The 25,893-nt window shown below is 48.1% G+C and overlaps 2 protein-coding genes across 3 annotated transcripts in view; one reads left to right on the top strand and one right to left on the bottom strand.

Moving 5' to 3' along the window:
• LOC144139081 (uncharacterized) overlaps positions 1–25,893 on the top strand; it is a 163,546-nt gene that overhangs the window by 47,668 nt on the left and 89,985 nt on the right. The gene's annotated exons all lie outside the window — the stretch shown is intronic.
• Positions 2,070–25,811, bottom strand: LOC144137925 (uncharacterized). Of its 2 annotated transcripts, none has more exons than XM_077669947.1 (4): positions 25,742–25,811; positions 19,650–19,706; positions 18,306–18,435; positions 2,070–2,424 (listed from the first exon to the last, which is right to left on the bottom strand). In XM_077669947.1, exons 2-4 carry the CDS (start codon positions 19,697–19,699, stop codon positions 2,293–2,295), a joined length of 312 nt encoding a protein of 103 aa, XP_077526073.1. In that variant the 5' UTR covers positions 19,700–19,706; positions 25,742–25,811; the 3' UTR covers positions 2,070–2,292. The 2 variants fall into 2 exon arrangements, with proteins under 2 accessions (XP_077526073.1, XP_077526071.1); XM_077669945.1 differs by lacking the exon at positions 25,742–25,811 and adding an exon at positions 22,495–22,618.

Genomic DNA, 25,893 nt, shown 5'->3' with positions numbered 1-25,893 from the left:
AAGCTCTCGGCATTTAATGCCCAGTGTACTGTTTACGCGCCGTAGCTCTCGAGCAGCCTGGGTGGAATCGGTGTATAATAGCCCTTCTCCCTCCGCGCAAGTCTGACCGTCCTGGCGGCTTAACCCGCCGTGAAGAGGTCGTGAAGAGGTCGTGAAGAGGTCGTGAAGACGTCGTGAAGAGGTCACACTGACGCTCGCTGTGCGAGCCACGTGGACTTCTAGTCTTGCGGATTCCTCCCCGACCTGCCCCCACTGCCCTGCTCCTGTTGCTGAGATGACATTGGCACACTTGCTAGGGACGAGTCCAGGGCTTCAACAAGCCCGAGCACGACACATGGGGCCCACAGGATATCGCCCAGGCCGCCCTCACGATATTCATAGGTGGACGCACGGCCCACTTTACAAGAAACTGTTGCAATTCTTTTCCCAAACTGGACTCTATAGTTTCCTGTGGTGCACCCACATCACATTGTGTGCGTGTGCGTGCGTGCGTGCGTGCGTGCGTGCGTGCGCTTTTTGCTTTCCTTCTGTGTCGTACCCCTGTCATGTTTTGTCCATCGTTTTCCTGTCCCCTATGCCATGTGGCAAAATGGCGCAATTAAAAAAAAAAGCACTCGGCATTAAAAAAATTAGTGTTCTGGGTGCTATAAGGGTACAGTTGATGGTTTGCGAGAAAATGATCAGTTTAAAGATGCAATGGCATTATTAGGCCTACCAAGCACGGCAGATTTGGATTACACGGACACGCCAAGTACAACTATTCACCCACGAAACAGCTATGCACCCACGTAGCGGCAACCTTTGTGGACACTGTACACAGGGAGGAGTACACATTCCGACGGAACACAGAACAGGCATCAAGGGATTGCTGGCACAGCGTGTTACGAACGTAAATCCGAAATATTTTAGCAATTTACTAGTTCTACATTTTACAAGGCGTCTTGTAAATACCCTTCTTTAGGCGTGAAAACAACAAAACGTTGGTTTATTCCTGTCATAAGAATCGGTAAAACGCGAAAGTGAAATGTGTACGGAAATCTGCAGCTGAGCATGATTTGCGGGTCGGCGGCTGTCTTGTGGGTGTGCTTGGCGAGCGACGTCCTGCTGGCGGGTCGCTTCGGCAAAGCTGTACTGGCGTCATTTCCGTGATGGATATGACGTTTATAAAATCTTGGTGGATCCCGGCATAAAACACTTTCGTGTTAAAATATAAAACCCGGAAACGATCATCCCTAGGTATTGCGTACCCTTTAGTACTGAAGGTCGGTTCCCCGCAAGAAGACCGTGTGTGCAGGGGTGCACCCTTTACAGGCCGCTTGCTTCGTTGTACTGGCGTCACTTCCGTGACGGATATGACGTCAGCGAAATCCACGTGTATCCGGGAATTAAACACTTTCAGGCTAATAAAGAGGCATCAAGGGGTTACTGGCACAGCGTGTTATTTCTTTTTTGTTGCTTCTATATTTCACGAAATATCTTCTAAGTGCTCATATTCCGGCGTATCTCAAGTGGTTCTTGAGTTTGCGAGTGCCTATCCTATGAAACACGGCAAAAACAGCGCTGCTAGAGGCAGGACGCAAAGGAAGAAATACACGGAACTAGCGCTGGCCGTTCTTCCTGTGTGTCCTGTCTCTAGCTGCGCTGTTTTTACCATGTTTCATTGCTTCAACAGTTAGACCACATTCAAGCATCGACAAGTAGCCTTTCCCATGCCTAAGCCGCCTATTTCTTGGCTGAACAAATTGCTCGAGGAAATGGAATAGCCAGCTTCACTGCAGCCTTAGTTTAGTGGGTACGATAAGACAACACTGCCAGCAGAGTCAGCAGTTGGGAATCTTTATTTTCGGGTGTTGCACCAGTAGCTTTGACGGGGTGCTCTGAAGAGAGGGAGAGAGAGAGGGAGAGTAAACTTTATTAAAGGAAAATAACCAAGTGGCCGGTTTCCTCAGTGGAGGTGTCTCGTTTCCTGCCGGAGTTGTCACGGGTTACAGAAGCCAGTGATAAGTGGTGACGCGTCGTGTTCGTGATTTGTCATGGCGCGGGTAAGGCAGAGCGATTTCTGGAAGTCATGACATTTTAAGTCCGCCTGGGAGCACTATTCACTCACTCCCTTAGCAGAGTTTATTAAGAGACAACGAGGTGACGGCAGGAAATCAAAGCCCACGAGGAGGAAGGGATGACGTAACGTGTCATAGTGTCAAACATCGAGCAAGAGTGTGAAAATCTTGACGCTCTTGACCTTTGGGTGTAGGATGGGTCCGGTATCTATGCAACGAGTCCAGACGTGTACGCCTAAGTAGGGATCTCCGGCTTGCATTGTCCGCTGCCTCCAGACGCGAACGACTCTGCGGTGTCGTTCAGGACGCACGTATGGCCGGTGGTGCACACGTTCTGCAGCGAGGGGTTGCAGGCTTCCTCTGGACACTGTAAAGGTGCAGTTAATGTTTTTTGTCAAGACACCTGTAGTGGCGAAATGCGTGTGTAAGGCCTACAAACGACAGCAACCCCGAAAGGGCATCGGACGTAAGGACTGTGCATCGACGTAAGGACACGCAAAAGTACGCACGGTGTGAGCAACCCGCCACCGGCAGCGGCCGCCACCGCGACGACTCCGGTACGGCCTAGGCATAACGTCGCTGGACCTGCCTCAGCCAAACCAACCTTGCCTTTGTTATTTATGACCATTAAACTGCATCCCAACGAGAAACAATGTTGTCATGTGGGTAACTGCGAGCCCTCTAGGTCACAAGTCTGCAAATACTATGGGGCATGCTACCCCCTGTGAGGTGCAGGTGCCGTCAGAAGTAATTGGAGCTCAGGAGCTGTGGCCGAACCGCATAGGAACGTCGTATAGCTGCACCTGCGGTAAACGAAAGGAGCAGAACACGCATGCGCGCCTGCCGACGGTGATAGCCCATCTATACTTCTCATCCCAGTTCTTGTTTTAACGCGGCTTCCAGCATTATTCGCAGCATACTGGCCTCAGCGATGGCGCTGATAGCAGAGGCGGTGTCTGGCAGCGTCGCTCATGCACTTTCAGCGCACACGAGCTGCTCGAGAAGCGTCGCAATCGCAGGGATCTGGGGCGGTATTCTCGTAACTGTCCCTTTTGAAAACGTCCCTTTTGCGTCCCTTTCATAGTGACGTACTTCCGGTTAAGCAGTGAGCCTTCGATTTAAATACTGTAAATATTCTTGCAAACACATTATAACGAACTAAAACTGTATCAGAGTATCTTTTATGTGTTTATTTGAACGTATTTTGAAAAACTAGACGCGATAAAAATTTTTTCGTTACGACGTTGAAAGTTTTTACCGCAAGGGGAGGAACGTCCAAAGATGGCAGCTGCAGTCAGCTGTTTCCTTGTGAGCATAGAGTTTCATACTAATATATACTAGAGGGAAATCTGTCGCTGCAGTCGCGGGCCCATTGCTGCTAGCGACGTTCCTCGCCTACTTGGCTTAGCTAGCCATGCGGCTTATTTTTTGTCTCGAATCCAAAATTAACAACAAAGTAACATTTTTTTTTCATCGTACATTAAGCTTCTAAAAAACTACTGAAAATTTGGAGATTCAATTTTATAATAACAAAACAAATTACATGAACCATCTACGGTAATATTGTTGCTTTTTTGCAGCCAGAGCCAACGTTTCAACCTGTTCATGAGCCACGCCAAGGACAAGTGGAACGTACCTGCCGGGTACATGACGGAACGCTCGCTGAAGCGCGGCTCCCCTAGACAGTGGCGCCAGATTTTCCTCTAGTATATATTAGTATGAAACTCTATGCTTGTGAGCAGTGAAGTTATGGCGGCTAGTGAAGTGTAAACAATGCTGCAGCTACTCAGTTTTTCGTGGTTGGACTCAGTTTTGAGGTCGGTGACAATGCCCGTGCATCAAGATAACCGTCCAGCTACGTATTTTGGCATCGACGCACTTGTGGCATGCCGACGCGGGCTTTTCCAAGGACCTGGAATGGTAAATTACGTCGTTGAAATTTTTGTGGTGCTCTAAGAGTGAAAAAATGTGTAAGAGGGGGGATTTTTGTTTCTTAACGACGTACCTGTTGCGCGAAAAGTCTACGAACGTTAAGCTGGTATGCGTAAAGTACCGATAAAAGGTAATGAGTCTCATGCGGAGTGCTTGTGTAATTTTGGTCGTCTCCTCCACAGTTATCAAGCTCGCAGACGATCGTTTATTCCTTTGCACCTGTTGACCGTTAGCTAGATCACAGACTATCGTTTATTTCACTGTGTGATGGCGCCGGCGTAGATGCGCAGACACTCGCGGAGGGCTGCGACAGCGATATAGTTCCGTCGTTACGGACCGCTGACCGAAAGCGACCGGTAGCGAAGAAACGAAGGGCGCATAACACTTGCTCCTCGACGCTGAGCCGGCGCGTCTGCCGACCAAGTTCGTCCCGGAGCTCGTCGCACAGCCACCGCACGGTCCTCTTTGAGAGGCGGAAATGCTGGCGGAATGCTTCTCGGGGCATATCAAACGCGTCTACATTGCTTCTCGACCACTTCTTCTGCCGGCGAGCCAACAACAAGGCGATAATCGGCGCATTCATGACTGCTTCCAAAAACCGTCTGTTTGAAATTCAAAACGCCTGTTCGAAGAAGCCCGGAGCCGCGGTCAAACGCAGTAGGTTCACCGCGTTTGCGTTACGCCACATCCGGTTGTTTGCTTTTACCCAATCAGGGCTCGCTCAAAAGGGACACTTTTGAAAGGGACACAAAAGGGACAAAACACAAGAATACCGCCCCTGGGGCGGTATTCTCGTAATGCCCTTTTGAAAACGTCCCTTTTGCGCCCCTTTCATCGTGACGTACTTCCGGTTAAGAAGTGAACGTTGGCAGCACGGAGGAAGATTGGCAGTAGGTTCGCCGCGCTTGCGTTACGTCACTTCCGGTTGTTTGCTTTTAGTCAATCAGGGCTCACCAAAAGGGACACTTTTGAAAGGGACGCAAAAGGGACAAAACTCGAGAATACGGCCCCTCGTACAACGCTTGAAGCCGCGCTAAAGGAAGTGGGTTGAGAAGTATAGAGTAGCTATCCGCGTCGTCAGGCACGCATGCGTGTTCTCCTCCTTTCGTTTACCGCCGGTGCAGCTACTCGGTGCTCCTATGCGGTTCGGCCTCAGCTCCAGTGCTCCAATTACTTCTGAACCTGTACGTGCCATGTTATGTGGCACAGCAGACGAGGACGAAAAAGCGCGTTGGCTTGCGGTTTGTACTTCGGGATGTTCGCCATCTTGCCAGCCACCTCTATCTTGCCTCGCCCCACCTCACATCGACAATGACACATCGTCTAATAAATGGATCCCTTCATGCGTGCAGCCAACCTGCGTCTCTGTTTGTCAAGGCGCAACAATATAACCAAAGCTTTCTTTTAGAGCGCAGTACTTTGGCGCCCGGTACCGTAGTTTGGCGTTGGTAGAGTCGATATCTGCGCAACCGGGCGAGCGAACGCAGGAAGAAAACGGAGGAGCTCTGGCGAAAGTGTGAGGGAGAGGGCGGCACGCGCTACTAGGGCGTCATCTCTCTCACTGCCTTCCCTCCCGCTCCTCTCTTTCTGTATTATTTCTGTATTTACAGAAAGGGGAGCGGAGGCTACAGGCTTGGAGCCTGACTAGGGCCTTTGCTCCGGGTTGCAAATTGCGTTCGGGCGCAATGTACTATATTGCGCACTTGCAGTCGTTTGTACAAAACGAAAAAAAAAAATGAACAGGGCCCGCTTTCTCGAACAAACATGCTTATTGGCAGTCTTACTGACAATCTAGTCTTATTGACAGACTTCAATAAGTCTCCAAATAAGATTCAGAATAGTGCGCTTTCTAGAAGGCACACAGGCTAGGCTACAGAGCGGTTTTACTAAATAGGTCCAGCGGGTACCCACACGCGCACGGAAGGTTACCCTAAGGAGGAGCGAGGAAGGCCGCTAAAATGATGTCGGTTTGGGTTTGGCGGCCAAGAACAAGCGTCTGTTTTGTACAATTCTATAAATTTGGCCCATCGGGCTGCTTATGTGAACACTATTAAGAATCATTCACAATAAACAGGTAACCGGCCAACTCACGCGACGCGTCCTGTTTGCGTAGTTTCCGGCGCCACGCAGTGTACTCTCCCCCAATGCCTTCCCTGCGCGAAAAAAGCTATGTGCAGGCTGCGGGTGCCCGGGGCATGAGTCATACAGTCAAACCCGTTTATAGCGAATTGCAATATGCACCGCGATTAGTTCGATATACCCAATAGTTCGGTATAGCCGAACCCGCCTATAACGAACTTATTGTTACAAGTTCGCAATCCGCGGGAGCCCCCCCCCCCCCCCCCCCCCCCGGCCTTCCTGCCCCTCCCCAACTCCACCATCCCCGCATACAGAAACGAACACAGTAAAGTAGCCATTACATACCCAAAATGATCTATTTATTGCTATACTCGGATACAAGTCAAGAAAAAAGGGGCGTCGCCTAATCCCCCACTTCCACCACCCCCTTCCAGCCAATAGTGTCGCTCTATCAAGGTGACGTCGTGGCCGACCGCATTGCACCTGCGGGCAGCACTCGGAGCCACGCTTTCCTTAATGCGTCCGTGCCGAAAAGTAGTTCGTAAGGGCGCCTTCACTTTGAGCGGAGATAAAAACCTTAGCTAAAATTTTTTATGTGCCCGTTTTAATGCAATGCGTGAAAGAATTTATCGTCAGCTGCAGTAGCGAGTTTCAATTATATTCCTGATGGTGAATTTCTGCTCTTCCGGGTTTTCCCTCAGCTGCTTGCTTCTGGCAGCTTCTGGTTTTATGCATTGCCGGCCCCATTTCCCGCCATGGATCCCGAAGAAGTCGCATCTGAATGTGCTTCATCGTTCTCGACTGAGAATTGTGGTGCGTTGCCATCTACGCCACGCCGATGGTACAAGAAAAACAAAAGCGGCCGTGTCATCTGCAGCTGCGGACGGGAGATGATCCGGAACGCGTACGTTCGTTTGCGGCATCTTCACCCAGAGCGCAGCGTTGAAGAAACGGCCGCGACCGTGAGCGATCTTCTTGGAGTCAGCGTGAGCTTGGTGATGGACGTGAAGAAGGAGATGAAAAATAACGACGGAAATGTTGCGACGCCCTCCCGAAAGCGCCCGCGAAGCGCCGGAAAGAGACGACGCACAGAAGTGTACGACGACTTCACGAAGTGCGCATTGCGGTCGTCCGTGCATCGTTTTTTTCGCAGCAATGAGATTCCGACAGTGAAGGCAATTGCTGCGGATTTCAACGCTAGCGGCGATGTTACTCCTCTCAAGCCATGGACTGTGCGCCGCCTGCTGAATGACATCGGGTTCAGGTATGAGAAGAGGGGCCGGAACTCGCTGCTGATCGAGCGGGACGACATTGTCGCGTGGCAGCAGAAGTACCTCTACGACGTCGCCAGGTACAGGATGGAAGGTCGAAAAATCTTCTACCTTGATGAAACCTGGGTGAATGCGGGACACACGCTATCGACTGTTTGGACGGACACGACGGTTGCTTCCCACCACGACGCCTTCATGCGTGGTCTGACGACAGGTTTGAAGCAGCCGTCAGGGAAAGGACAGCGCCTGATTGTAACGCACATCGGCAGCGAGGACGGCTTCGTCAGTGGTTGCCTGGATATCTTTCGGGGTACGAAGACCGGCGACTACCACGAGGAGATGGACGGCACCCGCTTTGAAAGGTGGTTTGGCGCCGTTTTGCCGCAACTGCCACAAGGTAGTGTAATTGTCATGGACAATGCCTCGTACCACTCGCGGCTGGAAGAAGCAGTGCCTACGACGTCTTCGCGCAAACAGGTCGTTCAGGACTGGCTGACGTCCAAAGGACTTGCTTGGGATGAAAAAATGCTTAAAAAGGAGCTCCTCAGCCTTGTGACCTCTGTAAAGACACGGTACATCAAATATCGTGTTGACGGTGCAGCTGAAAGGGCAGGATGTATTGTGCTTAGGCTCCCACCCTACCATTGTGAGCTCAATCCCATTGAGCTCATATGGGCGCAGATGAAACGAGGTGTCGCAGCCAGAAATGCCACATTTAAGCTGGCAGATGTAGAGGTGCTCCTGAGGGAAGAAGCTGCCAAGGTAACAGCTCAACACTGGGCAAACGCAGTTCAGCATGTGATCAGCATTGAAACAAAGTTCAGGGGAGACGGTGGAGCAAGTGCGCATGTTCAACCTATTATAATCCATCTGGATGAAGATGACATGGACTCCGACAGTGACCTATCTGGTATCGAGTCCTTTGAAGATGTGTAAGGCGGCCAGCTATTCGCCAGTGCCGCCTTTGCCCCTTTCAGTTAGTGTGGAGTGCGCAATTTAGCTTAAGTAGGTGTTTCCATAGCTGCAGGAGCAAGAAACTCCATCAGACAGCAGAGAAGACCAGACATGCTGTTTGTGTGCGTTATTAAGACTTATTTCTGGAGTTAACTGAGCTGCCTGTGTGTGCTGCGTAACTTGTTCATGGTTGAATGCTTTGATATGTAGCTATGAGAATCAGAAGATGGAATTGCAGTGTTTGGTTTTTATTTCATTTGCCATTACTGAATGTTGTATGCTGTGTTGTAGAGTCGACAGGGATTTTCCGGTATGACAGTGAGGGTGACAAGTTATTTCAACAATCGATGCATGATATCATTTGCTGTAGTGAACCGAGCGGTGTATTGTGTGGTGCTGGCTCAGGACTGGTTGCCTTGATATGTAGCTATGAGAATCAGAAAAGGCTGTTGCAGTGCTTGGTTTCTGATTGCATTTGTTGCAAGTGTGGTGCAGGAATTAGGCCGAATGAATGCAGTCCTGACAAGACACTGCGTGGCAGACGTATCCATAAAAGAAAATTGTACATCTCGAGCTAGAGGAAACCCACACTGTTCCAAACTATTTTCTGGCAGGGCCACGCTTGCACTATGCGATAGTTTTCGCTGCACAGGGAGGATGGCTATTCGCATGTGTAGCATGAGGTGTGTGCAAGCACAGTCAAGCGAGTTCGCAAATTCACTTCAAGCAGAATCATCTGCAGTGTGAGGCTCTACGGCTCCTTGTGCGACACTATATAAATGGCTATAAAGGCAAGTTTCACCTACAGGAAAAGACGCTAGCTCGAGTTTTCACCCCACGTTTTTTACATTGTTTGGACACTTATGCGTGTATTGGATGCAGAAACAAAGTTGCAAATTAAATGCCTACGTGAAAGCATGTAACTGAACATTGTGTGTCCGTGTGGCTGGCTGAGCCAAGTCTTCTTGTAGAACATTGAGAACAAATAAATCTGTTTAAGTGTCTTATTGCTCGTTTCATTTGCTATGCATAATTCAGCAGTGCGTCTGTTTAGCTGTCTGAGCCAAATCTGACAGGATACAGCAGTGAGGACAAGAAACGTTGCTTCGGTGTTTTATTTCTAATTTGATTGTATTTAGCTATCTGCTGTCTTACGCACGACTTAGGATAAATAGGTTTTATCTGTTGCCTACTCCACTGGATAAAATGCAGAATCACAATGTTAAAAACAATCCCCAAAGCTTTGGGAAGGGGAAACAAGGTTGGTTTCAATCGATCCTCCCATGTATGGGAATCATTTCATGTAGTGCATATTTGGCGAGATTATAAATTTCCTCCTGAACATATGATCCGATTTTGCCTTTGCGTAGCAAGAAAAGTATGATATGCATTGACCAGTTTCAGTGCAGCGATGTGTACCATATGTGTGGTTCCATGCATCAACTCAACCGACATGTCATCAATCAGTGCAGATCACTACGTAACCCTTCAAACAGACTTCATTGCCTGTGTTATGAAGTGGGCATCAATTCATGTTCTGTCATTGTGATTTACACTCCTAATATATGTGTAGACATTGCACGAGTTGAGTTGCGAACAGTCCTGTGGCAAGCAGCAGCTTGCTATTTGACTTGGAGCAGCGAGCTTCTCGCTCCAGCGGCCACTTGTGACGCAACAGTGAGAATGGATGAAATGCTGAGCTGTTTTCCACCCTGAATGCTCTATTTTGAATTTAGAGCACGTGCATGCAGATGACCATTGCAGCAGCAGCTTCTTACTTAAGAGACAAACACAAGGCGGGCAGTGTCTATATAGCTTCAATAATGCACATCTCATGCAAGAATTTGATTTGGTGAACAATATGCATGCGCATGTGTAGAAAAAGCTGAAAGGTGGTTTATTTGATTTCAGTGCTGCGTTTCATGTCTTCACATGCATTGTTGCAGCTGGTCATACCGGTGAAATCTAGCTAATGCAATGTCACTATCGCGAACCACAGCTCATTCACAAAGCATAAACGGGACAATGAAATTGAACTTACAGTGGTAACACTCCTGTGGAATCTTAATTTAATTATCATAGACAATGCAAACTCAAAGCAGATGCCTATTCGTATTTAATTCACAAAGGTTTTTGTCCGAAACAACAACTTAAGGCACTCCAACAAAAAACAGGCGACAAAAACATACTTGTGGCAATTAACACATTTAACAATGGTATCTCAGCGTAACCGAGAAAAAAAATAGAAAAGGTGGCATATTAAATCCCATCACGTAGCTAAGCTACAGCTCGTACGCATTCACGGTCAAAAAGTGCGAAAATTCTGCTTCTTGTATTTGGCAACTTGATCACAATTTGGGCGAATACGCTTGCGCCCGACATGAACTTGGGACACACGGCTCGACATATATGCTTTAACGAAATGCAGCGCGCGCCGTCGCGTGGCTTGCGTTTCGCCCCGTGCGTACTGTCCATGGCGTTAATAACTTGCTGGCGTAATCTACGAGAAATAAACAAGGAGTTATCGCCCCCTGTCGCACAGACACTGGTGCGATAACGTGGGTAGCACAGACACAGGAGGTACTAAACGGTAGAACGGTACTTCACGCTCAAGGCCAAACGCCCGCACAGGATGACGACGACAGCTTCGTATCATACAGCGTACTGCAGTAACTGCAGCGGCGGCTGCTTACCGGCAACGCGAGCGCTCACAAAGCAGAAGAAAAAACACCGTAGCGATTGTCATTACCGAGCATGTTAAGAACACTGCACACAACACGCAAACAATGAATACGACTGAACGGCACTAAAAATCGTCCTCAGAGAGCCCGAAGACGCCGACGGTTTGACGCGAACAGCGGAGGCGGCCATTTTGGTAGAAGTCCGGAAGCGCGGAAGAACATGTTTTGTGATTTCTTCCGTGAGCGCGGCGTGGAGGCGGTCTACCGCGACGTCACGTTGATACGGCGACACCATTGACTGGAAGGGGGTCCTTTGATGAGGAAAAGCCGCACTTTTCTTGAGTTGTATCCGAGTATAGTAATAAAGCTCCTTTCCGCCTGAACTGCCTACTTTGCAACGAAAGAAACGGTGATTTTTGTTTTCACTTTCGTTTTGGCGGCTTCAACTAGCATAGCATTCTCTACACGAAACAGTATTTGCACCAGTTCGAGTCCGCGTCCTCCAAAATCGAAGAAGCATTGGCGGAGCACATGGACTGCCGGAAGCGCTTCATTATAAGCGTCGGACGGCTTTCACTCGCGACATCATCGGGAAAATTGGCGAGCTCTTCCCACAGTTCGCCAATGCTGCTGTCTTGGTCCGGACTCGTTGACTGGGCGGGTTCTGTCATGAGTCCCGCGCGTCGGAAACAGTTGCGGAAAGTGTCGGGCGTCACGTCGCTCCGTGCGAGGCGCAATCGCAGCCGCAACGCTTCCTCCGTGGTCGCGGCCAATCCACATCTCAATCGCCGCTCCGAGACCATGCATTTCGGCGGCCATTCTAGGCGCGCCGATTTCGATATATCGGGTGTGAACTTCGTTAAAAGGAATATGTTTCCCATGTATTTCCGTAACTGAATTAATTTTGTTCGATATATAGCATAATTCGCTCTAGCCGGGTTCGTTATAGCCGGGTTTGACTGTAAACCGGTGGCCTGTTTCGAAATCAAAAGCTCTGTCGAAATCGTCTGCTAAATGGCGCTGCTGTTGCGAAATCGTCTGCTAAGCTGTATTTAGCAGACGATTCTGCTAAGCGGCTCGTCCGCCGTGTCCGTACTCCTAATTGTTACTCATGACAGTTCGTGTAACGTCATGCTACCGGAGTGCGATGTCACATTGGCGCAACCTTACGGCACGTTTTGTTTCGCGAGGAATTAGTCACGAGTGGGCTTCGGGTTTCTCGTCTCCCACACGCATGCAAAAAATTAGCCGCGTATCTGCTCCTTTCGTTGCAAATGTCGTCAAAAGACGATAGTCTCTGTAGACATTTGCCACGGAAATGCCCCCCTTTGCTTTCCCGCTCACCTCTCATGCTGTTCCTGTTCTGTCGCGCTCATCCCAAGGTAAACACACTAAAGGTTTGCTCAAGGCGATTTGAATTTACCGCGTTCCACTCCTACAGGCCGGGTTCCTCGATGCCAGCGCTGCAGTACGGCGGAGACGCGCGTTAATCGAGGCGGCCGACTTCAAGGTTTATAGAACCACGTTGCCGTGCTCCACGTGCGTTCCAAGCAGAACGTGGAACCGAGCTAGTGGAACCTTTCGTTGCTGTTGCCGCGTGATTTCTCATATGCCGCCAGGAGGTGGCGCGGGCAACAGCAGGTGGCGGTTTTCTGCAGTAGATATAGATTATCGTTTGCTATCAAAAAACCATGCATCCATTAATTTTTTTAAAATAAAGGAACACTGAAAATATCCCTTGTGTATTAATTTTCGGTCTTATATTTGCGTAATGTCTTGTTCATGTCCAGCAAAGTTGACAAGTATGAACATATAAACCGGGCTTAGACGCTCACATTTGGCTGTGAGTATGTAAGACACGATTTGCAACAGCGTACTCGTCGGCGGCGAAGCGCTGCAAGATAACGGCAGAGTAGCGAGCGCCGCCGTGTGTTCGCTGATAACGCCATCACTTCCTGAGATGCAGGAGAAATGCGCCATGACTGGGAAGGCTGCCGTTCGCGCTGCGTACAAATTTCGCATTAGGGAGTGCAGTAATGGTCAGTGCTTTTTTGCGTGACAACCCATTTTGATCGCGTGAAGAAACCATGTGGGGAGTACACAGTGCCTCGCTCTCCCTGCGTACTCCGCTGGCTACAGCCGTCTACTTGGCCGAGCAAGCGGGACTCGTTTCGCTGTGCCTTTTTTCCCACGTTCAAAATGGGGTGGATATCACGATATCACGCATAGTGGCAGGCGCGTAGCCAGGATTTTTGTTCGGGGGGGGCTAAGGTTGTTCTCACCCCCCCCCCCCCCCCGAAGGAAAAAAAGTGCGGTAGTTTGCAAGCACCCTTAAAGGCTATGAAGATAAAATACATGTTTGGTTCATTAAAAAGTCTGCCTTGTCTCGTTATCAATGCTACCAGTTTTATCGCAATCTTCAAAGAATAATCAAAATATAAAATTAAACGTTTGAAGCAATGGCGAATCCCCGCCCACTTTCCGGCGGCGATTTCACTATGACAGTTCAGGATCCTGTTGGTACGATTGGCGCCCAACGACTTAAGTCACCGCCAAGGAACATGATTGCGCGGTTGTAGAACGTGCAGTTAACACACTCATAACTACGTTTAGTGCTAGCCTATATATATACCACTCCTTCCGATATCACTTCACTGCAGCGCTAAATTAAAAAAAATTTGACATTTGTTGCATTGCTTCGGTTTAAAAAACGCCTGTGATTGGAATGGAGCTGTGCGAGTTACCAAAGGCTAGTTGCTATTCAATTGAACAAGGTTGTATTTTGTCTTTAAAAGGCCCTTTAAGGTTCTCTCATGATATTGGTGTTGATTATGATTGTATTTGTGCCAGCTGAAGTTGTAAACTGGGCGGAAATCCGCAGACCACGTGGTACAAATCTCTGCCCGTGATACGGGACGTACATTGCACGCACAGGAACCTAGTGCAGGCATTGCATTAAACGGCCATAGTTTCATGCAATTACTTGCTTTATTTCAACGTGTGGAGAATGATGAGTGTGACATCCGCAATGAAATGACGTAGGCCGTAAGAATTAGATTTTTTTATTTGGTTGTCCTTGTCCAAAATGGAAAATAAAATGTTTTGCATACGCCTGCCCAGTAGCGGCCAGTGTCAGGCCAATGGAGCTCATTCTGTGCAGTATACATCGAATCTATGCACTTGCGTTATGTGTAGCGTAGATCTTATCTTTAAAAAATGAGAGGCTATGAATTATACATACAAGAAGCGTTATATCTCTAGCAATAATTTTAACAAATATCAACCCTAAACACACAGACATCATGCGCAATAACAGTGCTCTTAAGGGCGAAAATTACATGAGCATGGCAAGATTAGTCCACACCAAAGCGGAATAATTCAGCCATTGGTATTTGTTAAGTCATGCCAGTTTAAATTTGCGCTTTTGTTTTGAGTCTCAACACAATCCATTTCGTAGCTTCTATCAGGTCTCCGGGCGGACATGAGAAGCTTGTGCTTTGTAACATAATGGATCTGGTTTACATTTCGGCACTACCCAAATGTAGAGTCTGCTGTAATGAGCTTGGTGTTCTCAAATAGTTGCATTATTACCTGTCAAGTTTTCAATGCTTCGTGCATAAATTCCCTATAGTCTGCCTGAAGGCGTGTACTATCCAGTAACTTTTCTGGAGCAGCCACCCCATTTAGTTACCACTCCTAGATGAGGTAGAGCAAGTCACTGCAAAGTTCACTATTCGATGCTGTATCGAACTTTATATTTAGCAAGAAAAAATAGTAACGCAAAGACGACGATGTCTGACCATACTCTTGCGGTTAGGCATGTTCTCTGCAATCTGAGCAAAATATTGCTGCGTTTTGAATTTTGTCGTGAGATCTGAGGAAAGAGTTACAATGCGGTCCTACCATTTTGGTTTCTAACTTTAATGAAAGGAGATACTTTTTTAGCTGACACGTGCACTGCCATTTTTCAGCCGAGTACACACTGCCGGTTTTAAAGCTAAACGATAAAAAGTATCAGTGCATGAGCATGGGCGGCTCTGGAATGTATAGGGCGCACAGGAGTTTTGTAGTTTTCGTTAGAGACGCGGGAAATGGAAATTATGTTGGGAATATCCTTGATCCACCAGAAAACGGAGGATTGGGCAGCTGTGCAGAGCCAGCATGACCTTCGGGCGTGGTGCGATGCCCGAAACAAGTCAGCATTTCGTTTTCCGGAGTGCACCAAGAAACCATGCGTATTGGCATGGCCTCGTATACAGAAAGACCAAAGACTACCATGCTTCAGCATGAGGCGGACAGTAATGACATAGTTAAACTATTTCCTTGGTTGACAGCGAGCGTTATGTTGAAACTGAAGCATGGTTTCAGGCTACGACAGGATAGATTGGCTAAAAGTTGCAAAGTTGTTTACCGTGATAATTACTCAGTCATTTCGGTTACTTAAGATTGCTCAAAATGTCCTTCATGCAACATTTTAGAATGTATACGTAGCAGTTGTGCATTCAGGAAGAAAGACAACAGCGCGCACCCGTATGTGTGTGTGCGGGGGGGGGGGGGGGGGAGGTGAGCGGAGGAGGAAGGCGGAGGTGTGCTGGTGCTCTTGAGGGGACCTGCTGTCTGTAGCCCGTTTATTTAATTAGGAAATTCTGTTGTCTTGCACGACCGATTGAGCCTTGCAAGAACGATACTCCTGCGTCCACAGAACTTCAAAGAAGGCCAGGAAGAGTTAAAGGAAAATTCTACCAGAAAGGCACGTTCGTTTCTTCGCCACCAGTATGAAGGTCCTTCACTTGCGCTGTGCACGCAGCTATGGGTTTCAAATTGGGTGTAGCAGTCGATGCACGCGTAGATAAGAAACGCGATAACAAAAGTCCCGATAACGCGCACACAATGCAACAGCGTCTACATCACATGGAGTTTCGTTCCAGTAAAAGCAAGCTATTAAAACTGCAGCCAGAACAAATATATTTTTCACTCTTCATGTACTGATACTAACGCTGTCCCGATACACTCTGAGTAACCCTCTCCAACTTCGTGCATAATAAAATATTTAGGCGTTTACAGGAGTTGAATTTACGTTTTCCCTCATTAAAAATCACCTATATCAGCTCCACCGTGGGCGCTTTTAACGACCAATTCAAACGCAAATACTGCATTCGAAATAAAACGAAATACACAATTTTAGCTCGCAGACGCAAGATACTGGGGCATCGTGTAAATATAAATAAATTATTATTTAAATATCAGAGAATGCATAACTGATCTGCACTGCACAACTTAACGTACAATGCAACCTCCATCGCCAAAAGACATTAATTAGTGATCATGGAAGGATCAATCACTGGAAGGAAATGACTTACAATTCGAGGCCTCTTTTGGGTGTTGGCACTTGGAACATGAGCTTCTCAAAACCAGGGGCGCTTCTATCCTCGCGACATATTGCCGTTGTGTTTCAGGCCCTTAATCTGGGCGTCTCTGGGCAGCCGCCGTCCAGGGAAAAAGCGGCCGTGGACGCAATGGAGGGGCTTTAGTTGAGATCGAGGTAGAATATGACCACGTGATCGTTGTTACTGTCGCGACGTCGTCTGCCTGTGGCAGGGCTGGTGACCGCCGTGCCTTCACATTTAGGATAAAGTCTGGGACTGGCTCGGGGAGCTGCAGCGCGCCTTTTTTGTCGAACCCCTGTTCTCCAGTTTCCTAGATTAGAGGAGAATACCGCCGAACAAAGCTGCCTAATCGAAGGGGTGAAATTGATTGTCGCAACATCGCCGTCGGAAGGGGACACTCAGTGCGCGCAATCTGAGCCCACTCCAACAAAACCCTCCCGGGCTCGACAGAAACGTGAAAAAGGAAGAATGAAGGGCTGACCCGAGGAAGAGGGGCATACCTTGCTGTGTGTCTCATTCGCAAAGGCCCTCTGCCCGCGCACGACATTCATCCAGCTAAACTGCATGTTTCATCCATTACGTCGCCCCATCGCATTCTTCAGTTACCTTGCACGAGTATTGAATGTGTGCCCACGGCCGCTTGATCTCCCCTTTTCTAGGAGAGGGAGCGGCCGTGGTCAGCCACCGCCGCTTGCAGGTTGTTCTGCTTAACATACAAAGATCGTCTGTTCCCTTTCGGGCCTGCATCGTACCAGTCTTCAACCATCAATGACCGGCGGTCCCTCTTTTTTTTCGCCGCGAGTTAGTGCGGACCACTCCTTAGTGCGGACCAGTCAATCTCCTCTGCTGAGAACGACTCAGCCGGCCTATTATTCTCTGTGTTGCCACATGTCTCGTACAAAGGGATACAACGCATGCCTTTGTCGTCCGGTGCGCTGAGCTTACCTGAAGGCGCCGTGGCTTTCGGGGCTGCCCCCCTCCACAATCATCCCTCAGCGGTTCGCACCCTTCAGGCGCTTCATTTTGTCACGGCCGGACTCGACTCCCTTTCCGCAGCGCGGAAAAAGAGTCGAGTCCGGCCGTGGTTTTGTGTAAACACCCTTGCGTAGGGCAGACATTGAGTCGTGAATGCTTCTATTAGTGGTACTTTCAAAGGATATGCAGCTTTGTTCACAGGCGACGTACCAGGCATACAGGGAGCCCGGCGACGGCCGGAAAAATTTCGGGGGGGGCTGAAGCCCGGTCAGCCCCCCCCTGGCTACGCCACTGCATAGTGGGGTTTATTAAACACAAAGTGAAGCTTTCACAGTGGTATGACTGCGTTGTAACGAACTAGCGTGCAGCATTTTTGATGTGTTATCGTTCTTGGCGTGGTTGTTGGTATTGCAGAACGGTGAGGAGGAACGAGTGCCTCGATAAATACGAGACGTAACGAACACGTGGCCAATCGCCCAACCTGTCCTTGGCGTGGGCCGGTGGGTACCGGCGTTCGGGGAAGACGCCTATACGGCGTGCGTCTTCTTAGTCCACTCCCTTCCCACTCATCACTACCAACGTCATGAACTGGTGGTGCGATTGACGACGTGTTTGACTGGAGAATCGAGACGTTGCACGCTTCTCTTTGCAGCTCGTAGTTCTCGAATCATTCGGACCTCGGTACTATCTTTCTGTACGTCGATTCCCACCCATGGGATCCGCCCTGTTTTAATGTGGCGTTGTTAATGTTGTTATTGTACATTAAAAAGGGTTGCTCGTAAAAGCTACTATTACCTTGTTCTTAAATTGTGAGTTTTCCAACCAGAAATATGCGAATCGGTTCAGGGAGGACCGCGAGCCTTTGAATTTTCGTAGCGATCACCTTTCCTTGATCGCTTGAGACAGGCCCAACTAAGCACACTGTGACATCAAATCATGCAGTTCACTAATCATGGTTTTTTAGCTCACCCTGTAGCAGATGGTGCAGCAATTGCAGGTATCCCTGTGGCCACCGCACGCACAATCGTCGTCTCTATTTGCACATGTCTCTTCGACGCACCTGAACCTGGAGCAATCCACCGCTGACGTCCCTGAAGCGCTAGAAGATGTAAAGGGAACCGTTGATAAAGGATGCGGAGAAACAGATGGCTACCGGAGCGTCTGAGCCTACGAAGTACTCCTATCTTTTTATCTCAATTGTACATGAATACTGCACGAACGTTTGGTAGTAGCGAGGCATGTGGTTGAAAAAAATTCACGAAGCCCCGCAACACTTTTTAAAAGCAGGGGGTGTTGTTACTCGCCGTAAGTTTGGTGTCGCAGGAAAAAAAATACCAAGACAACGCCGAGCACTGGTGAGCACGTGCCTCGCGGTGACCGCCGTGCGTCCCCGGCACGCTCAGTGGCTTTCGCCAAGAAATAACTGGTATAAATCAAAAGGAGCGAGAAAATTCCGAGCGCTTGTGTGCGCGTTCTTCGCGGTGATTGCCGAGTCCTCGGCTCGCGCAGTGGCTTTAGCAAAAAAAGAAAAAAAGAAAGCTCCTGTGTTCGCCGCAATCGTGGCAACACTTTCTCGGAAAGAAAATGACACGTCGTAGCGTACACCCCGCATTCGTGGCTACGAGTGTGCCACTCCTTCCCGGGACAAATAGCAGATCTCGCCACCGCTGCCTCGAGTAGATGACGAAGAGCCGTTGGAAGCCTTCAAAGCTGAGGATGACTTTGCATCCACATTCAGCAATGCTGGAAGTAGCTTTAAGGAAGAAACTGCCGTGAAGCTTGGGTGATGCAAATGAGTACAACACAGAGCAGCAAAAGTGAACTGGTCACACTTAGCCATAGGCGTGCGTAGGGTCTGCGTTAAAATAAGACGCTTCAGTATGAAATATCCTTAAAGAGCAGGGATTCGGGCGGGGCGGTGCACGCAATTGAATCACAAGAAACACAGTTGCTGCAACATTTGAGGTGAAAAATGCAGGAAATGGTGCACAATTACAATTGGAACAATAATTTTCACGAACCAATCCACCCAAGCACCCACGTTCAGCTTAAATGCTCTTAGCATGGCGAATTTAGTTAACCTGTTACCCCCCTTTCCCGCAAGAGTATTTTTGAAACGTGGGAACGGCAATGGTTGAAACCGAATTGTTGTTTGGCGAGAGTACGGTCCTCCCGGCAACGCTATAGTGCCTGGAATATACTAGCAACGCGGTCACTGGTATAAAAAAGCTGGTTCAGAGGTATTAGTGCCTCAAACAGCAGTTTAAGCATGTAGGCCACTGTATTCAGGCATCTTATTTTCGCCGCACTTACCTCAGAACGACGATGGCGAAAAAGAAGAGTGCAACAAGATTCAGCTTCATCTTCAACCTGGAGCCACGAGAGAATAATCGATGCAAGGTTTTAGGAAAGGAAGTGTCTATTCTGCCGGCAGCCGGGAGAAATACTAGGCAAAAGTCTGCCGGCACTCGCCTTTCATTGGCTTAAAATGCCCAGTGACATTTCCCTTAGATAAGAACAGTTTATTATTCTCAGGGCACATTACCAATAGCACCAAAAGTAAGCGCCAGAAGTAACCTAGCGGAGCCTAACGTAAAGTGGCCTCACCAATTCGACCTCGCCTCTAAGCTAACGAATTCAAGGTAGCTTAACCTCACCTAACCTAACCGAACCTAAGCTAACACAAGCTGAGCTAAGCTAAGCTAAGCTAAGCCACCCTAACCCTAACCCTAACGTTTACGCGGCGTATTTGCCCCAAGGACGCTCCAAGTTGCTTGCTCAGCCAATCACAGGCTACTGCCGGGAGAAATTTCCTGCGATGTTTCCAGCTGGCTGCTTGAATAGACTACATTTTCAAAATGTTCAAATGTGTATTTCACGAAGTGAACCTAGCGCTAGAATATTAGTCCCGCCGCATTTTTGGTGTTATGGAATAATTTAAAGCCTCCGCAGAACTTCGGCGCGTGCCAAACTGTTGCGCAAACAGGTGTGCATGCTTATCGCCGCCAATATCTTGGAAACAAAGAAGCGATATTGTGCTCATCAGGACAACACATTCCTCATTGAATCACTTTTACGATTGAATCTGTAATTACAGGCACAGCAAACGCGTCTTGAGCGCTTTTTAAAGTTTTGTAGCGTAAGCTACACTGTCCGAGGTTGAGCAGTTTCGCGTGGACCGTGAAGGGCCGTACTGCGCAAGCGCGAAGAGCATGAGATTGGACTGAATTGGCTTGAATTGGATTGCATTGGATTTGGATTGGATTGGATTAAATTGGAAATTCAATCTATTTGTAGTACGGGTGTGTAGAGAATTGGGTCTCCACATTCGCCAGTCTGCGCATTCCAGAGAAGTGACGTCATAGCCGCGGCAGACGCACTGGCGCCGGCGCGTGCCCAGCTGTCGGCTCTGTTGCGCAGCAGCGCCAAGTCTGTCATTGCGCCGGAGCCGCTTGATAGCCGTTTCGCGTGGCTCCTGGAGAGCCGTGCTGTTCATGCGCGAGGAGCAGTGACTGGACTGGACTGGACTGGATTGGATTGGATTGGATTGGAAATCGTTTTAGCAGCAGTAAGCATGATAATCAGCTAAACATAGACAACCAGGAAACCCAAGAATAACCAGCTGAACCATAACTCATGCAACGTATATCCTGGCATAGCCGAGCTAAGCCACTGTTAATTTTTTAAGCGAAGCTGTGTCCCCACGGACTTTCCTATTGTGAAAATTAGTAAGAGATCTGCGCCAAGCATCATGCCAGTTAGGAACTTCCTTAAACCTTCCTTTTGCACGTTCACCGTCGAGAACACTGATATAACATCGGCCGGTGTCGGCTGAAACTCGAAATACTAAAAAACAAAACAAAAAACGATTGACATTGACCGCCGCTAAAATGATTTAACTGCGAGGCTGTTGAAATACAAATGAAAAGTAGTATTGCAAAATAAATGACAAATGCACTTTGGAGTGCAAGGTCACAATACCTTACTTTCGACAGTATCGGCCTAGGCGCAGACCAAACAAGAGCAAAAAACAAAGCGCTATTTTTTGTGATTGACGATTTAAAATACTTCTGTGTTAGCTTGATGAATTTTCGGAGCACTTCAGTTTTAATCTAGTATACAAACATGGGCTCTCCGTTTCACGGTGGCTTTGTGACGCCGCTGTAACGGCGTAGGAACGCTGGTTCCATGTTATTAGTGTCAAAAATGCGAGTGATGGTTTTACAGATGCCGGCGTAGATTCCCGCGATTACGTAGCACTGTTTAAGCAGTCAGACTTGGTTTCGTTTGTTTCGCGGTAATTCCTCTAAAACGCCAGCTACACCAGTTTTTTTTTTTTTTGAAAACACGCTCTTTCATAGATGCCTATGCAGTGACAGCAGAATTACTACTTGTTGGAGGCGGAAAGCGAACACGTCCGCGTGTTCGAGATTATGGTGCAGGTTAAAGATCCCCAGGTGGTCAAAATTAATCCGGGGCCCTCCACTACGGCGCGCCTCATCACCTGCGTAGCCTCGGCGCGGTTAGAGCTCACAATCAATCAATCAATCAATCAATCAATCAATCAATAAATCAATCAATCAATCAATCAATCAATCAATCAATCAATCAATAAATCAATCAATCAATCAATCAATCAATCAATCAATCAATCAATCAATGTCTACTTGTTTTTACAAACCCACGATGAACGAAATTACTACGGCTGCTAAATAAACCTCGAAACAATAATAGGACCGTTTTATTGGTCAATATCTCTATTTTCTACAATATATTTACACTGCATTGAGAACTACAGAGGTACCTTTTGCAAGAAAGTTTGTTTTGGCGGAAAAAAATATTCTGCTCATTAACGGTACGATATATTCAGACCATTGTACTCCTTACAATTTTGCAATATCGCAAAATTATACAGACACTCTATTTTAATTTAAATAAAGGGATCGGAGGTCCTAACAAAATGTTTCAACAAAATATTGGCGGCATAAGCGTTTCAAACGAAACTTATCCTTTCCGCACATGGTGCTGCTACTAGTGAAAGAATACTTATTTGCAAAAAAATAAAATAAAATAAAACCTTGCTAGTCGATGAATTGCACTGAAGAATGCGACAAATCTATAAGATCACACTTGAAGCTAATGCGAATAATTACCTCACCTGTTTCTGGTGCCCTCAGAGTGTCGTACTCGTCCCTTCTGCTTTCACAAACGGCCCTTCGCAGTCAGATACGTTCTGCGTCGGCGTGCCGCTTTTTAAAGTCGGCTACGGGAGTTGTTTACAGACTGGCGTGAGGAAATGCAAGGTCGTCGATAATACGGCCCGAGGACATAGCCCGATTAGGAAGCCAAGATTAAAAATACGCTGGACGCACGCGTCTGCAAGGCCCCATTTACAAGTGCGAAGGCTAGACTAGAGGAAGCATCTTGAAGCGCTTATGATTACAAATGTCACTAGGCCTGGTATTGCGCCGCGCCCACGTGGAATCCTTCGCTGGGTGATTATTACGTTTATTCCATTTCACTGTTCATTGATTTGATTGATAGTAGGGTTTAACGCGCCAACGCAACGCAGGCAATGAAGCGCGCCGTAGTGGAGGGCAGCGGATTAATTTTGACCCCCTGGGATCTTTAACGTGCGTTACAATCTCGTGCACACGGGCGTTTCTGCTTTTCGCCTCCATCAGAAAAGCGGCCGCCGCGGCCGGGAATCTAACCCCTGTCCTCGTGCTCAGCAGGACAACGCCTTAGCATCTGAGCCAGCGCGGCGGGTCATTCCGCTGTTCAATAATAACAGATAGGGCTGAATACATTAAGCGTGCATATATGCAGCGGCTCTGCTTTATTAAAGAGAAGCTACACATGGATTGACGAAGGGAAAATCCGGCGGTCCGGTATAAGCAGACAACCCTTGCGGCGCATCCCGACATGCATGCGTGACAAAATCGAAGCCAGCTTGCACAACCGTGCAAGCCTGATGCCAATGCAGAGCTGTGTTCATCTCAATAAACTAAACTCGACGAGTGCCATATGTCCGCAATATATGTGTTGCGTATGGAATTGCAAGGAGTTCAGTAACCTTGCAATTCCACCCGCAAGATGTCCCCCTTGCCCCCAACCTTCCCGGAAGCCTCCTTTCAGGTCTCCCGGCACCACCGCAGCCCAGCTTAAACCATTCCCCCCCCCCCTGTTAACCCCGGCCCTCTCGTAGTCTTCCCTCTTTCTCGCTTGCGGGGTCCTGTGGCAATAGCCATACCTCCGTTTCTCTCTCACTATTTCGCTCCTTTCAATAGACCGTTGACCCACTCTGCTTTCCTCCTTCCAGCCTAGCTCTAAACAACCCCCCTCTCTCTCCAACTCAATCTCTATCTATAAAACAGAAACAGTGTGCCAGAATGAACCCTGATGTCTTGAAAAAAAAAGTACCCTTGTCGAAACGTTGGCAGAGGTCTCAGGCCACTACTTTCCCCAAAGAATATATATATATATATATATATATATATATATATATATATATATATATATATATATATATATATACAGAAAGAAATGCCGGCAGTCTACAACGCCAAAGAGGGCATAGGGGAATGGTTGGAATATTTTTTTACCGTTAGTGACATTACTTTTTTAATAATTACACGAGAAAGAAAGAAAGAAAAACACGCGCCCAGAGTGGGGACCGAACCCACGCCTTTCGATTCGATTGGGTTCGGTCCCCACTCTGGGCGCGTGTTTTTCTTTCTTTCTTTCTCGTGTAATTATTAAAAAAGTAATGTCACTAACGGTAAAAAAAATTCCAACCATTCCCCTATGCCCTCTTTGGCGTTGTAGACTGCCGGAATTTCTTTCTGTATTTCCTAACGAGCCCCTCATTTCCAAACCATATATATATATATATATATATATATATATATATATATATATATATATATATATATATATATATATATATATAGATATATATATATATATTTATATATATATATATAGTCTGAAAAGATAAAAACTCACACAGAGCGCGAAAAAAATAAGGTTAGTAGAGACAGAGGCAAACGAGAAAGACGTAGAAAATAAAAATAAGTTTACTGACGTTTCAGGGAGGGGACTCCCTTTCTTATATATATAGATATTGTAGCAAGTATGTATGTAGCGCACATGCAAGAGTAATTGGGACGAGCATCAGCCATAACGGGGAAATCCCCACTTCTGGGTATGCGCCAGATGCTGACTAGGAAGAGGACGCTCTCGTTCAAGCTCAGCCTCGGAACAAGCTAGTCGTTTTGGCTCGTTCACGAATAATAGAGCCCATCCTTCTACAGGAACGTCGAGTATCTCCTTTACAATTTTTGGTGGAATAATAGAGCCCATCCTTCTACAGGAACGTCGAGTATCTCCTTTACAATTTTTGGTGGAGGTTGCGGTGCTGCTCCGGTTCCCATTTGCCTACCCTGGAGCTGCGAAGTCGGACACTTCCCTCGGCGACGTCTCACGGTAACCACCATGAGTCCACACCTCCCGTGGCACCTATCATCTGCCGTGGCATAATCCGTTCACGGGGTCCCCCTTCTTCAACGGCAGTGATGACCAGGACGCTGAGGACTGGCTCACCACTTTCGAACGGGTGATCACCCATAACAACTGGGACGATAAAATGGAGCAGGATAACGCCAGTCTCTCCTTACCGATGTTGCAGAGGCGTGGTATAAGAATCACGGGTCTGATCTCCGCACATGGTCAGACTTCAAGACCGAATTTACCAAAGTGTTCGGGTGCCCAGCAGTTCGGAAACTGCGCGATGAACAGTGTTTGCGCGAACGCGCTCCACGTATGAACGAAACCTTTACCTCGTACATGGAGGACATCCTTGACTTATGTAAAAGGGCAAACAACGCTATGACCAAAGAGGGAAAGATCAAGCATATCCTGAAAGGCATAGACGACGATGCCTTTCAAATGTTGCTCGCGAAAAACCCTCGCACTGTCGCTGAAGTCATCAATGCTTGCCAACAGTTCGATGAACTCCGCAGAGAGAGGGCTCTTACCCGTAAACCAGCAGAACAAGGCCATTCGATTTGCAGCTTAGCCTCTGATGATAGGGGTGTCCTCTTCACCCGGATTCAGCAGTCTGTTCGCGAAGATGTGGCTCGGCTGCTTTCCCTCGTTAGCGAAGCCACCTCAGCCTGATTTAGCCCCAACCGTCAAGAGCGTGATACAACAACAAGTCGCTGACGCACTTCCATGCACCCGGCAGCCCAATCTCGCGGTAGCTCCAGTGATTTACGCCGACATCACGCCGCAAACGCCGATGGCCGCTCATTTGACTTTCGGCGACGCAGTACAACATATGCCTCTAACCTTATTGCGAGACCGTTGCACGACCTTTCACTGGGACCGTACCGGGACCGTACCTTGCGACTGCTGCAAGCTGTGGGAGTCGTGCCACTGCCGGGGTTCAACGCATTCGGTCCACGCGTGTCGTGCCGCATCCGGCGTCTCCGTTCGGAAATCCTTGGCGCACGCCCGATAATCGCCCTATCTGCTATTCGTGTGGGATTGCGGG

This window comes from Haemaphysalis longicornis, unplaced genomic scaffold, assembly GCF_048455015.1.
Source record: "Haemaphysalis longicornis isolate Haplotype H1 unplaced genomic scaffold, Haemaphysalis longicornis Haplotype H1 scaffold_5, whole genome shotgun sequence".
NCBI classification, from domain to species: domain Eukaryota; kingdom Metazoa; phylum Arthropoda; class Arachnida; order Ixodida; family Ixodidae; genus Haemaphysalis; species Haemaphysalis longicornis.
This window is presented reverse-complemented; position numbering and strand designations above follow the sequence as displayed.